The sequence below is a fragment of the Budorcas taxicolor genome, chromosome 15, assembly GCF_023091745.1.
Source record: "Budorcas taxicolor isolate Tak-1 chromosome 15, Takin1.1, whole genome shotgun sequence".
Classification (NCBI taxonomy): Eukaryota; Metazoa; Chordata; class Mammalia; order Artiodactyla; family Bovidae; genus Budorcas; species Budorcas taxicolor.
The window spans coordinates 71,952,218-71,967,363 of NC_068924.1; the positions used below are offsets into that span (position 1 = coordinate 71,952,218).

The following is a 15,146-nucleotide window of genomic DNA, read 5'->3' on the forward strand; positions in this document are numbered from 1 at the left end:
TCCGGGGGTGGCCCCGAGCTGCGGCCCCAGCCACCACGCCCATTGCTGCTCTTCCAGGCATCCATACTTCTTAGTCCATCTTCTGATTACTGCATCTGTTCTGAGAAATTACAAGAACTACTCGAAAGGAACTGTTGATAACCATCATCTTTTTAATACAGTCCCTAATGAAATTTAAAATATCAGGTTTCGTTTCCTGTTGCTGTTACTGATGCCTGTAAAAAGCACTTATCTGCCTCATTTATACTCATTCCATTTTTGTAAATGGGGACGATAATTGGTAGCAACTTTATGGGAGTAATAGGAAAGTTTTCCCATGAAAGGCACTATGAAAGTTGTTGCCGTGATCAGGGAATTTTTAAGCTATTATAAGTGGTGGATGCTACAGGGACTTTTCAGATGTGGAAACTGAAAAAGAAAATGAACAGCAGTGAGGCTAACCTCCAGGGTTGCCTCACCCTGTGAATGGCATTCATTGAGGGGGTGCGGGGGAGACTTGGGGAGGGTCAAGTGCCTGTGGATCAGGAATGGTGATTGAGTTTTTGAGCTCCTGTCTTTAGGGTCATGCAGTGTTTTGGAGAGTGTGAGTGAGTGAGTGGGGAGATAAATTGGTGCACGTGTAAATGGATAAAGATAAGTAGTCCTGGTAGGACCTCAGTTCTCTACAGACAAGCTCTTTGGGGAGTTGGTATCGTCATTTGCTTCTTTGGAGGCTGTCTCAGGCTAGAATCCGTGTCCTAACTGCCACTGGGAATAACTAATTTTTGCAAAGAACCTCCTGGTTTTGTATTGCCACTGATAGCACTTTTAATCTTGGGAGAACAGCATTTTCCAAAGTGATTTGTGTCAAATTTGTGTGTGTCCTGACTAGGTATGAGGTCTGCTTGGAAACTTTTTTTAAAACCTTGCCTTAATGGTAGTTTTTTCCCCCCTCCACTTTGCCAGACTCTGAAAAACTATTCCTGAGCCTTCTGGTGATTTTCTTTCACAAGCCACATTTTCCTAGTGGATGACTGCTTAGCTGAGGCAGAAAAGAGCTTAGTGAGTTTGAGGAAAGAGAAGGAGGCCCAACAGAGGAGCAGAGTGAGCAAGTGCAGAGAGGAGCAGGTGATGAGATGGAAGGGGTGGGTGGGGCCAGATCCCACAAGGACAGGATCCTCAGGAAGGAGTGGGTTTTAAGTACATCAGGAAGCCACTGAAATGTATTAGGCAGAAGAGAGACATGATTTGATTGAAATTTTACAAGGTCAGTTGCTACTGCGTGGAGCTCAGACTAGACAAGAGCAAGAGTGGGAGCCAGGAGACCAATTAAGAGATTGTTATACCTCCTGGGACCAAGGCAGAGAAGGAGAGAGGTGGACAGCTTCAGTGACATGAGCTCAAAGGAGCAAGCATTTTTAAGACATGGCTGGGAATAATGGTCTGAAAGTGTGAATGAGGAGTATCCCCTCACTCTAACGATGTGAAAGACATGATCATCTTCCAAAGGAGAGAGAGTTTCTGAGAATTTGGAGTCTTCTGGAGAGACCTAGGTTTTGATTAGGACAAGGAGGTAGAGGGAACCTTCAGAGCACATGAGGTTGAGGATCTGGGGGCGTTTGCTCATCCTTACATGAGAATTCCAACAGATACAGTGGCAGGGCCAGGGGTGGTTGTGGGGGATTGTGTTTCATCAGGTTACGTCTCGAGATGGTTTGGAAATAAGTGTTCTGATGTAATGGATGACTGGAGAACCCTGCACTTTTCCTGGTGACTGGGGTCAGCTGGATGTCAGTCAGGCTTCGTGGAATTTGTCCTGTACGCTCTTCGAGGAAGGAGAGCATTTATTTCTGGTGCTGCAGTCTTGAGTAAAAGCTCTTTCAAAATAGCAGTTCCTTTAAGTTGCATTTCTTGGAAATATTAAATCACCAAGAACAGCATCTTCATTACATTAAATCTTCTGGTTTTAAATGCACATTTAGTATAGCTAGAGTGGCTGTAACAGTAAAGGTAAAGCCAACCTTGTTTCTGCTTAATTCAGTAACTTTTCAGCCCTCCTACCCCCAACACTAGACCAGCAACAAACACTGGTGGCAGGTGTTGCCGTGTGAACTGCATTTGCCTTCTAGGATCACTGGGTGTGCCTGGGCTGGGCTGGCTGGCTGCACGTGCCGGGCCCTCATGCGTAGTGTTCTCACTCACCTCACTAGAACCTTCCCTGCCCTGGGCACAGGTTCAATCCCTGGTCAGGGAACTAAGATCCTGCATGCTGCATGGCAAGGCCTAAAAAAAAAAGTCTATGCTATCCCATCTAGTTTCCTACTTTATCAGATCTTATTTCAAAACCAGCTGCTTCTTTTTTTAAAGTAATGTTTTTCAGATCATGTTGAAGATGCCATCTCTGAAAGTGTTTGAGTCAGCAGACTAACTGTGGAGATGACTTTGTGGGTTCCTAGCTTTATTTTGTTTCCATAATTTCCATAACTAATATGTTTTGTTTATGTCAAATTTAAAAAATATATTACCACTATGAACAACAGGTCTAGCTGTGTTCTTATATTGGCGCTGTAGAAACAACTTTATGGTCCAAATATAGCTGCAAACTTTGATGATCCATAAAGCTGTCTAGAAGCCAGCCAGGTTCTCAAGGGCAAGACCACACCATAGTTTGATTGGGAACACAAGCTGGAAAGAAATGACTGAAAGAGAGGAGAGGAGACATTTTGGCATAGTCCTAGCTCAGGAAGCAGGGCCAGCGAAGGGACACTTGGCTCCAGCAGTCTAAGCAGCTGTGGCACATGCTGGCATTTAGTTTTCAAATATCATTTTAATCTGCGGTAAAGCCTTAACCATACTTGTCAAGCAGCTCTACTATGGATTCTTGGACCAGAGAGCAAGGGAAATTCCTATTCTGTCTGTTACCATCTTGTGAAAACCCTTTGCTTGATTCTGCAGATGCTCCAACATCTTGGTTTTTGTCTTGATTTTTGAAGCACAGATTCTGGGATCAGTTGTCTGCACCTGCAGGTTCCCTTTCCTACAGCTTAACTCACTTTTGGAACAGCTGCTCTCTAGCTCCATCTGACCATGCTGCTGGTGCAGTGATACCATTGTCCTGAAGAGCAAGTAGTCTGGCCTTTCCTTGGTCGTCATTGTCTTCTTCCTTGTAATGTTGGTCACCAGCATCCAGCATCTCTCTTCCTGAAACTCAGCCGTCTGTTAGCTGCCCTTTCTTGTTCCTACTGGCTTCTGAAATGCTGTATTATCTTAGCTATTCTCACACTTTTCTCACTGCTACGTTTCTGCCTCCTTTGATTTTTTTTTTTTTCCCTTTACATGCAACCCCTTTAAATATGGATATTCAGAATTGTCTGATTCTGTCATCTTTGTCTACATGGCTTTTAGGGAAATTATGAACCAGGAGCAGATTGGAAACGCCATGTGGGCAAGGTCCATTTCTGCTTCCTTTATCGTTACATCCCCAGCGTTTAGCGCTGTGTGTGTGTGTGTGTGTGTGTATTTTGATTGAATACATAAATGGATTTCATTTGTTGTTGTGGCTTCAACCATTTCTTCTTGGAGCAACTTGTGAATCTCAATTCCAGCTTTGACTTTTATCTCACAGTCTAGTCATCACTTTGTTCTTAGTCATATCACTTTGTCATGAGACGTTTCTACTTACAACAGCACATGATTTCTGACCTGAAATTGTAGACATACTGCTGTTCTCTCAGAAAACTCCACAATGCTACCTGCTCGTAAGTGCCATTATGTTCATGGTGTCACTACTCTGTTGGTCAGGTTTAATCGTAAACTATTCTCAGTTCTTCCCCATTCTCTCATTTCAGTTGTTTTAGTTCCATATCTTCTTAATTCTGTCTTGAAAGGTCTGAAAAACTCATCCTTCTAATAGTGGCTTCATTTCAGGCTCTCTTTACCATATGCCTAAAATACTAAAATGCCTTTTTCCACTCTGATATCCGTAATTCTAATCTCTTCTCCCTCAGTTCTGTCTGATAACCAGACGCCAGATATTTTCAGGAATAGCTTATTTTCTCTATTTGTTCTTTCTTCTCTTTCCTCCTCCTCACAGATGTTAATTGAGCACGCACTATGTGTCGGGCACGATGCTCAACTCTGGGGAAATAGCCGTAAACGTGGCAGACACGGGCCCTGCCCTCCTGGATGTCACGGGAGCTAGAGAACAGTCGATTCAATGTAGAGGCATAATCACGGCTTGCAGTTAGGGCTCTGAATTTAGATTTCACTCCAAGAGTAATGGGAGCAAAGGAGGCTGTGACATGCTCTGGTTCATATTTTAAAAAGAGCACTATGGCTGCTGTGGAAGAATAATTCAGGGAGAGGCGAGAACAGGAGACTAGAAGGTTGTCCCAGTGTTTTCCTGGGAGGCTGCTGGTTTGCACTCAGATGGTGCCAGTGAGGAGGAGCACAGTAGGTGAGTTTGAGGCGTAGTTTTGAGGGTGGACCAGGTTTCTGGCTCAAGCAGTTGGTAGATGGAGGTGCTGTTTACTCAGGTGGAGGAGGAGCAGGGGGTTTGCATTTTATTTTGCTCTTGTTTAGGGAGGATTGTGGAGGAATCAAGAGATCCTTCTTCTACATGCTAGGTTCAAGATGCTTGAGACTTCCAAATTGGCTATGGCGTCAGGGCTTCAGATGATAGGCCTGTGCTAGAGGTGTCATCTGGGAACTGTCAGGATAACAACAGCAACGACCGTAAAGGGATAGTGATAAATAGCATAGGACGGGTGCATAGTATGGAGTCTGTGCCGGGCTCTGTTCTCAGTGCTTTCCATGCGGCCTCCAGGAATCATGAAGTCCATGCTGCTGGCATCTCCCATCGCACAGGTGAGGTGGCTGAGGCCCTGTGTTAAGGCACTTGCTCCACATGGAATGGACAATCAGTTGTTGAACTGACTTGAAACTAATAATCTAGATAGTATGTAAAGCTGTAGAACCACCCATTATCAATTCAGAGCAGAAGAATAGAGAAGGGGAGCAGAAAGCCAAGACTGAGCTCACTGCTTTCATCAGTTTGTTTTCCAACTTAGAAGTCTTTACTCGCTCCTGCTGGAACACAGGGTATAAAATGTAAACTCTACCAGCCAGATTGTCAAATCTTCACCAAATCTATGCCCAACCAACTTTGATGTCTTACTTTGATGTCCCTGTGTGATTGCACCATACTGCTGACTTATCTCTTTGCTCCTTAGACATGCTCTCCACCTTCTCATTGGGCTTCCTGGGTGGCGCTAGTGGTAAAGAACCCGCCTGCCAATGCAGGAGACGTAAGAGACACAAGTTTGACCCCTGAGTCAGGAAGATCCCCTGGGGGAGGGCCTAACAACCCACCCCAGTATTCTTGCCTGGAGAATTCCATGGACAGAGGAACCTGGCAGGCCCCAGTCCATAGGGTTGCAAAGAGCTGGACATGACTGAGCCGACTTAGCACAAATGCACACCACCGTCTCATTAACTGAAGTCCTCTCCAGCCTTCAAGGGCTCCTGTAGCCTTGAAGCCTTTCAATGAACAAAATAATAATAGTTACTGCATGTCAGGTGCTTCCTGAGCTTTGGAAATGAGAAACAGATAGCAGGCTTCTACTTTATTTTGACCTTTCTGCTCATTTGTTTTGTTATTATAAGCATCTTATTAATAAAAAGATGGAAGAATTTCTAGGTAAGTAGCTCATCCGGGAGATCAAAGATGACTTGGAAAACCAGATGTCTCACTGTTGACTAAGATCATTAATTTGGAAGCATATTTCGCATCCATGGCGTTTTCTGATTGTTTCGGGATCACTGAGATTAAGAATACGATATTTGAAGCAGCATATGTGTACTGAGCTTTGTTTCGGGCACTATCACGTGGAATGGCAAAGGGTCATCAAAGAAGCTGGGCAGGTAACATCTGGGCTTGCTTGGGCGCTTACGTGGGACGACCAGATGTGAGCATGAGAGAAGGAGTTGTGATGGGTCCACCAGCAGCTCAGTTGGGCAGCTCTTAAGCAGGAACTGGTCCTCAGACTTGTGTATATACTTCCCAGTATTTTTAAGAAATTTTAAGAAATTTATAACTCAGGAGAGATCATGTAAAAATCCCATTTATCAGCTTCCTTAGAAAATCCGAAGATGAGGCAACACCCAGGGAATAATGAGGAAGCCGCAGAGGGTGCACAAGTCCCGGGCTGTCTGGTGTCCATGGTCCCCACTCCCCGCTGTGTTGCACCTGCCCCACGCCCCTTGTTTATGCCACCTGCTGGTAATGGTGACCCTTACAGAACAGACAGGGTGCCATGTCATTCAGACAGGAAGTATTACAGGATTTCAGAAGAAAGAAAGCACTTTGGAGAGCACAGTAAGGTGGAAAAAAAATACAGACTTTAAAACAAGGCAGGTCTTAGTTCAAATACTTGCCTCCATGTCTCCAGCCAGCCTTTTGCCTTAGAAATGTACTTTCCCTCCAGCTTCCTTTGCTTACAATAACATGAAGAATATCACGTCCCTTACAGGGTTGTGGTGAGAATTAGCAGTACTGGGTACATACGGTCCCTAACATGCCTGGCATTTTAGCAGCTTACACCATGGTTGATGGTGTCCAGAAAGTCTAGCAGGATGACTTGGTTTAAGTACCTGGTAATTGTTAGGAAAAAACACTTGGACCCAGGGGAGTGGGCAGCCAACTCCAGGTGGATTAAAGAGTTAAATCTAAAATATACAGAATTTTTTTTAACTGAAAGGAAATGCAGTTGTATATTTAGGTTTCCTGCGAATGAGAAAAAGGCTTTCTAAGCATAAAAACCATGAAGGGGAATCAAAGAAAGATCAGCAGAGTTGATTGTAAAAGTTTTTGAGCTATTCTATGTTAAACATCATAAACACAGTTAAAAGTCAAATAGCAAGTAAGAAAAATATTTACAGAAAATATAACAAAGGGGAAATATCTTACTATATATGGTTGCAGATCAATAAAAGCATTAACATCCCATAGAAAAATGGACAAAAGACACGAACAGAGTTTGCAATAGAAGAAAGGCAAACAGCAGATGAGCATATGAGAAAATGGTGAACTTGGTTAGTAATTAAAGAACTTTATATTTGAAGAATGAGCTGCTGTTTCTCCCTAAACTTTTTTCATCGTTGTCAATTGATAATGTTCCATATTGATGATGATGTGCTCAGAAGGTAGGTACTGTCGTATTTTCCAGATGGAATTATAAATTGCCACAATCTGCTTAAAGCAGTTTGATACTATAAATCAAAGTGCCTTTAAGTTCATGCCCTTAGATCCAGTTTTTCCATTTTAAAGGATTTATTCTAAGGACTTCCAGTGGTTAAGACTCTGCGGTCCCAGTGTAGGGGGCATGAGTTTGGTCCCTGGTCTGGGAACTAAGAACCCACATGCCACACAGCATGGCCAAAAAGAAGAAAAGAATATAGCCTAGAAATACACTCAGAGATATTTTGCCCAAAATCTACTTGCAGTAGCTTTTTCTTTCCTTTTCCTTTTTTTTTTTTTAAAGTATTAGTGGTATATTAAAATCTATTTCCAACTGTGCGTACCTCACTGCTGTATCCTCAGCACAGTGCCTGACATATCCAGGTGGTCAAAAAATAGTTCATGAGTTTAAGGGAGGAAGGATATGTTCATGCAAAGGAATATTATATAACCATTTTTAAGAAATACTGTACATCTAAGATGTAGGAAATGCTCACAGGACAGTGTTAAAAATGAGTGCACGATTGTATGTATAGAATATTCCCTGTGTTTGTATTGTACGAATTCTGGATGATGGGATTAAAGGTGATTTTTATTTCTTCTTGGTGCTTTTCTTCAGTCATTCAGGACATATTTATTGATATATGTGATAGGCATTGAGCATATTTCAAAAGGGAAAGATAGCATCGTCTTCCCCTCATGGAGTTTATCAGAGATCAAAAAGGCGGACATTGAACAGGTAATTACAAGCATATCATTTTCTCTAGTGAACTTATGTTACTTTTATAGTAGGGAAAAAAAAACTATGCCAATGATGGTTTTTAAGCACTGATGTTTGTAATTTCTAAGATACCTTTTTAGGACAAGAAAGCGATAATTACATGAAAGATCTACATCGATCTCATACAGTGTGAAGATTTCCTTTCCAAGGGAATGAAGAACGTTTAGATTTCTTATCTGTTGGGTGGTGTGTAATGATATGACAATAAATACATCCAGGCTTTTTTTTTTTTTTTTCCTCTAAATAGCATTTTTCTAAAGGAAACTGAATAGACTCAGATCTTGGTAAGAGTTGTGAAACTTTGGAAAATCCCAGCATTCATTGAAAAGTATAATTAAGCATTCAGATGAATTGGCTATGGTTGAGGAGGGAGTGAGAATGTTGTTTAACATTAATGTGAAAAAAAATTTTTTTTTTCTTTTTCATTTTCTTTTTCTTTTTCCATCTACTTGAGAGTTTTCAGGTGTGTGGGAAACCAAGAATATCAGTGGCAAAACCCACCCTGTAGACTGACTCTGGCCCTGCAGTCTCTTTGAATGGGGATCAGGAATGGAAAATTTTACCCTAAGCCAGGGCTTTTTAGAGGATGTGTTTTGTTTTGTTTTGCACAAAGACCTGAGTAAATCAAAAGGGTTTCAGAGCCATGTTTGGGTAACAGCCATGCTTAATAGCCGTGAGTTTGCTCCTCCAAACAGTCAGACCCATGCTTCCACTGTTGCTTATCCATTTATCAACCGAGCTCTTATGCTCAGCCACGTGAGCTCCTCTGGCCCTCTATCTGATTCCTTGGTGGAAAAAGTCTCTGTGGATCTTGGTTGCGTTGAAGGGTGGCTGTGTGGTCTGTTGCTGCCCCAGGCTCCGGAGAAGGAAGCATCTGTGAGTCCAGTGCTGCCTTGGTATAATCCCCTGTCCTCTTTCCCATCTGTGTCCTCCTGCGAATTATGGGGGGCTTCTCTGGTGGCTTAGTCAGTAAAGAATCCTCCTGCAGTGCAGGAGACCTGGGTTCGATCCCTGGGTCGGGAAGTTCCCCTGAGAAGGAAATGAGGAATGCATTTGCTGAGCCAAGGGTGTTTGAAGGAGCGAATGACGAGCAGCAGAGTGGTGACATCACCTCTCCCTGTGGATGTGCTGGTATCACCATCCCGGCAGGAGACGGATCGAGGCAGCTCCCTGCCAAGAAAAGGCTCCCCCTCTTCTGCTGTTTGGTACAACGAAGGGTTATACTGGATGTGATGTGTTTCAAACCACCCTGAGGCTTTCTCTCATTTGGAAAACTCAGATCTTAGAATTGGAGAGGGGGACGTGGCTCTGCTGAGCATCACATTCAGTCCATGCCGATATACCCCTCCTGGGTTTGGAATCCTCTCTCCCTGCTTCGTGTTTCCAGATAGGGTCACAGTGCTCACCTCTTCTGCTGGCCTTAGCACCTCCTCCTCCCCCAATAATGACTTTTTCCCCCCACTTTTGGAAAAGTGTTAAGGGGTTCCATTTATTTGGAGCACAGGGTGCCTGTGAAAGGGATGTAGGAGACAAAGCTGAAGAGAAGGAAGCAGGCAGGTCATCAAGGGCCTTGGGTGCCAGGGTAATGGATTTGAACCCCATCCTGAAACCTTTGGGATGTCATTAATGTATTTTAAGCAAGAGAGGGAAATTCTGAGATCAGATTTGCATTTTATTACAGTGGCTCTGACAGAGCAACCCTGGATTAGAAAGTGCTGGCTCTTGACTCTCCTAACTTCTTCTCCAAATCACTCCTTACACCTGCCCTCTGGTCTCACAGACCTGTGTATGCAGGACGGGCCTTGGCTTCCTGGCCTCTAGCTGTTGCATGTACAACTCCTTCTTCCTAGGACATGCTTTTCTTTCTTAGTGTTTTATTTTTAAAATTAAAGTATAGTTGATGTACAGTATTACTTCAATAATGCTTTAATGTTCTAGGAGATCATCATCTCAGGCTTGTCTTCCTGTGGTGTTAAGTGTCTTTCCTGTCTCCTCACTCTCCTGTCCCAGTGCTTGATTTATAGATTAAAGCCCCGCTGTACTTTTGGGTTATGTGGAGGGCAGCAGCAGTTCTGTCTGTAGCTGTGTCGAACCTTGATCTGGTGACTGACTTTACAGCCTAAATCAAGGAGCCTTGGACCCTCTGATCTCATGAGCAGCGCACCGCCTTCTGATATCTTTTCTTCAGTAGGATGTACATCTCCTCTATCTGCAGTCCTTTTTTCAGAGAGCACCCTTTTGCTTTTCTGAGATGGAACTGGGCCACCTGCAGACAAGGTCACCTTCCCAGTCCTCTGTGGTTGGCTGAGGGGTCAGAGGTAAATGTTGTGGTGCTTGCTACTGGAAAGCAGAAGGTGGCAGACACAAAATCAGTCACGGAGACTGAAAGTTATTTCAAACATTGCTTGTGTCTTCTGCTTAGGAAAGTTATGACAGTACTTGATAAAGTCACTGCCAAGGGTTGGGGCCTGGAATCTAGACTGTTTATAAAAGTTCATTATTGTTTTGGTTTTGATTTTCCTGGGGGAAATCATTGTAAACAGTTACATTCTCAGAAGCACCCCTGCAATAATAAACATAAACACAGCATTGCAGTGAAATCAGTCCTGCAGTAATTTAAATGTAAATCTCTTGCATTGGAAGTGAAGCAAATGGATGGATGGGTCTGCTTAGAATGGAGTGAAGAAGTCAGGACACTTGGGCCTGTCCCAGTCTCAGCTCTGCATGTGCTCTCTCTCGCTGTGAGCAAGGAAGTTGTTGACTGCTCCTTTGTCAGCAGTGCAGGAGGAGTGACACCACCTGTGGGCCATATCGCAGCTGTGCTGGGAAGCTTCACCATGATATTGTCCGTGGATTGACTTGAGCTCTGGAAGAAAGAGCATTGTAAATATGGGCATCTGTAATCTAGGTGCTCACGAGTTGCCATCCGTTCTCAAAGGCTTACACAGCCAGGCTGTTTAGCAACACTGTTCTGGTCTCGACAGAGTCCCTTTCTTTGAGAAAATCTGGCTGTTGACTGTTCTGGAAAGAAACGAGAATGTATCTCTAAAATACCAAAGTAGCTATAGGAAGAGTTATGATCAGTTTTAACATAGATATTAATTAGTGAATTAGCATAAACTGTGAAAGGTGGTCAAAGCTCACCACACCACATCTTGTTTGAAAGCCTGTTCTCCTAACTGTCAGAACACAGGGTGCAGAATAAGGCAGATGTAAAGAATTATTGTATAAATGACTTTGAATTCCTTCATAGGCCAGAATGTACTTTTCTGCAATTTGGATGTTGATGATATGAACACTAATAGCTGTTCAGTTCAGTTTAGTCGCTCAGTCGTGTCCAACTCTTTGTGACCCCATGAATTGCAGCACACCAGGCCTCCCTGTCCATCACCAACTCCGGGAGTTCACTCAAACTCAACGTCCATCGAGTCGGTGATGCCATCCAGCCATCTCATCCTCTGTCGTCCCCTTCTCCTCCTGCCCCCAGTCCCTCCCAGCATCAGAGTCTTTTCCAATGAGTCAGCTCTTCACATGAGGTGGCCAAAGTACTGGAGTTTCAGCTTTAGCATCATTCCTTCCAAAGAACACCCAGGACTGATCTCCTTTAGGATGGACTGGTTGGATCTCCTTGCAGTCCAAGGGACTCGCGAGAGTCTTCTCCAACACCACAGTTCAAAAGCATCAATTCTTTGGTGCTCAGCTTTCTTCACAGTCCAACTCTCACATCCATATATGACTACTGGAAAAACCATAGTCTTGACTAGACGGACCTTTGTTGGCAAAATAATGTCTCTGCTTTTCAACATGCTATCTATGTTGGTCATAACTTTTCTTCCAAGGAGTAAGCGTCTTCTAATTTCATGGCTGCAGTCACCATCTGCAGTGATTTTGGAGCCCAAAAAATAAAGTCTGACACTGTTTCCACTGTTTGCCTGTCTATTTCCCATGAAGTGATGGGACCAGATGCCATGATCTTCATTTTCTGAATGTTGAGCTTTAAGCCAACTTTGTCACTCTCCTGTTTCACTTTCATCAAGACGCTTTTTAGTTTCCCTTCACTTTCTGCCATAAAGGTGGTGTCATCTGCATATCTGAGGGTATTGATATTTCTCCCGCCAATCTTGATTCCAGCTTATGCTGCTTCCAACCCGGCGTTTCTCATGATGTACTCTGCATATACGTTAAATAAGCAGGGTGACAATATATAGCCTTGTTGCATTCCTTTTCCTATTTGGAACCAGTCTGTTGTTCCATGTCCAGTTCTAACTGTTGCTTCCTGACTTGCATACAGGTTTCTCAAGAGGCAGGTCAGGTGGTCTGGTATTCCCATCTCTTGAAGAATTTTTGACAGTTTATTGTGATCCCCAAAGTCAAAGGCTTTGGCATAGTCAATAAGGCAGAAATAGATGTTTTTCTGTACTCTATTGCTTTTTCCATGATCCAGCGGATGTTGGCAATTTGATCTCTGGTTCCTCTGCCTTTTCTAAACCCAGCTATTACACTGTACCTAATACCTGCTGGGCTCCAGGTAACTCACACATACATCAACTGAGGCTCACAGCAGCACTATGATCCAGGTAGTACCATCATCTTCGTTTTTACAGGTGAGTAAATTCAGGCACAGAGAGGTGAAATAACCTGCCCACAGCCAGCCAGCTGCCAAGCGACAGAGCTGGTGAACGAAGCCCTGCCGCCTGGCTGAGTTGGAGTTGCTATTTCTCTCACCAGTGTCGCCTTCTGTTGCATCTTGATCACACAAGCAAAAAAGAAAAAATTCAGTGCCGTGATTACTGTTTTCTAGGAAGACAATGGAGACTACACATATGTGGATCGAGTGAAGATACCCTTGGATCACGGGACCCTGTTAATCATGGAAGGGGCCACGCAAGCGGACTGGCAGGTGAGGACGTGCGGGTAACATGGACTCGCTGTCGTGGGGAGGCAGTTTGCTGACAGGCTCATGATGATTAATTTCTGCATTAAACGTGGCGAAAAGCACGTTGTTTTTATAAGGAGCACGAGGCAATAAACTGACATCATTTCCGAGAAGTTCTGATAGCGCTGTCGGAATGGCGCTCTCGAGCAGCAGTGTCCGGTGGAACTTCCTGTGATGAAGGAAGTGTTCTGTATCTCTGCAGCCCAGTGCGCTCGCCACCAGACACGTGACTCTTGATCCCTTGAGATATGTCTGGAGTGCTGAAGAACTGCATTTTCAGTTAAGCTAGAGCTTCAGGCAGCCAGTGGCTCTCATGGGGGGCTGCACAGCTCTGCAGCTTCAGCCAGGCCATTTGTAAGGTGTGCAGGTTAATGTAAGAACGCCTAGCGTGAGAGAGCACCCTGCGCCTCTCTGTGATCTCAGTCATCTGTGTGTGGGCTTATGAGCTTTGGGGAAAATGGCAGGAGGCCGCGAGGAAGAGCAGCACTTAGAAGAAAATGAAAAGACCTCCGTGAGGGTGGGGGTGGGGATTCGTTTCCGAGAAGAAGACCTTTCTCCACAAGACCTTGAAGAGCTATTGCTGCTCATTGAAGGGAGATAAAGTTGAAATACGTTTGTGTCCTCATAAAGAAGTTTTAAATGGCTTTGTAGTAAAAGTGTAAGTGTGTTTATGTCAGAGTTTTTCCTATTTCCATTTAGCATCGAGTGCCCAAAGAGTACCACTCCAGAGGACCAAGAATAAACTTGACCTTTCGGACAGTTTATCCTGACCCTCGAGGGGCGCACTGGTGATGTGAGATCCTGGAGAGGGACGCCGCGCTGAGACTGAGCAAAGCTTCCTCCATGAAGACACTTCCGGAGGCTGGTCTAGCTGCTCTCGTGGCTGTCTGGAGGATGAGGGTGGGATTTGCTTCTCAGCTCGGAGTTCTATTAAATGACAGCCTGCAGTTCGTGTTCAAAATACGTTTACTGTGGGAACAGTAATCCCTAATCACATTTTGAAATCACATATTTTCTTTAGGCAGATTAAAAACTGCTGTGGCTGTGTTTACCGATGATTTTGCCCATAAGCCATTTCCCCACCACTGCCCTCTCCGGTTTCAGTTGAAGAAATTTGAATGGACTTTGCCTCCGGGGGAGGGTTAATCCACATCTTTGTTCCTTGTGCCTGTAGCAAAGTGGAGATAGTAACACACATCAGTGACTCGGGAGCCTTCCGCAGGCAGACAGCTGCTGCAACCCAGAGTTTTGCTGAAGTCTGCCTCGACTCCTGAACATGTTGGCTTGTGTGCTGTGGTAATGGAAAGCTGCATACTCTGGGAGCACTTTATTTAACCGAGTCTCCTTGCCTGTCCATCTCCCTGGGAGACACGCAGACAGGTTTCAGGCCTCTGAGTGAAGAGCAGAGGTGGTCTTCTCCAGTGTATTTCCAAGCTGCCCCCTGAACTGCTCGTAATACAAGAAGAAACTGTCCCCTCAAAGGGAGGAGGAATTGAGTGATGTCATGAGAAATTGCAGCTGAAGAGCGGCAAATGCCCTGCTAGTGGCAGCTGTTCCACACAGATTAGTTTCCCCCGGAGAATTACTTGAGTCACTTAAACCCAAGCCAGATAGGAGCGGGAGCCTTCCTGCAGGGAACAGACTCAGTTACCTTAATAGTGCTTTTCCCTGTAGAGTTCAGGAGCCCCGTGACTAAGGCTTTCTTCTGACTCAAGTGTTGTCTTCTGTACACGCCCCCAAGATTCGAGGGTTAGTCTCTGATGTCACCAAGCTTCCCAAAACAGACAAAGCGGCTGCCCCTTGTTGCATCATAAAAGCACGTGTATTCCTGACCCCTAGACTTAGGAGCAGCATGCTGGATCAGTTCCAAACCAAGACAGAGAAAACCAGAGAGAAAGAGGATGGATTTAAACGGCTGAAAGTAGGGCGAGGGAGTTAGAGTTTCCCTAGCGCCCCATGGGGAAAATTTACCCAGCCTTCTTGCTTTTTGGTCTTGTTTCCATTCCACGCTGTAAGATTGATGAGCCCCAGGATCATGATAAAAGGCCGGGGGCAGATGAGTGCCTTGCCTGGCCAGGCGGTGTTCTTCTGTTGAGCTCTCTGCTTTCTTGAATCAGAGTCTCTTCTTTTAAATGTTGTCTCATGTGTGTAGCTCCTTTGTCTAAGAAATACCAAATGCTTTATAAAATCTGAGCGTCACAGTAAGCCTTCCT

The 15,146-nt window shown here is 44.4% G+C and overlaps 1 protein-coding gene across 6 annotated transcripts in view; it reads left to right on the forward strand.

The window, feature by feature from the left end:
* Positions 1-13,979, forward strand: part of ALKBH3 (alkB homolog 3, alpha-ketoglutarate dependent dioxygenase) — a 42,689-nt gene extending 28,710 nt beyond the window's left edge. For all 6 annotated transcript variants that reach the window (XM_052652483.1, XM_052652486.1, XM_052652484.1 and 3 more), the window contains 2 exons: positions 12,799-12,897; positions 13,633-13,979. In XM_052652483.1, coding sequence (XP_052508443.1) covers positions 12,799-12,897; positions 13,633-13,725 — 192 coding nt within the window. In that variant the 3' untranslated portion in view covers positions 13,726-13,979. The remainder of the gene's footprint in view (positions 1-12,798; positions 12,898-13,632) is intronic.
* The last annotated feature ends 1,167 nt before the right edge of the window (positions 13,980-15,146 follow it).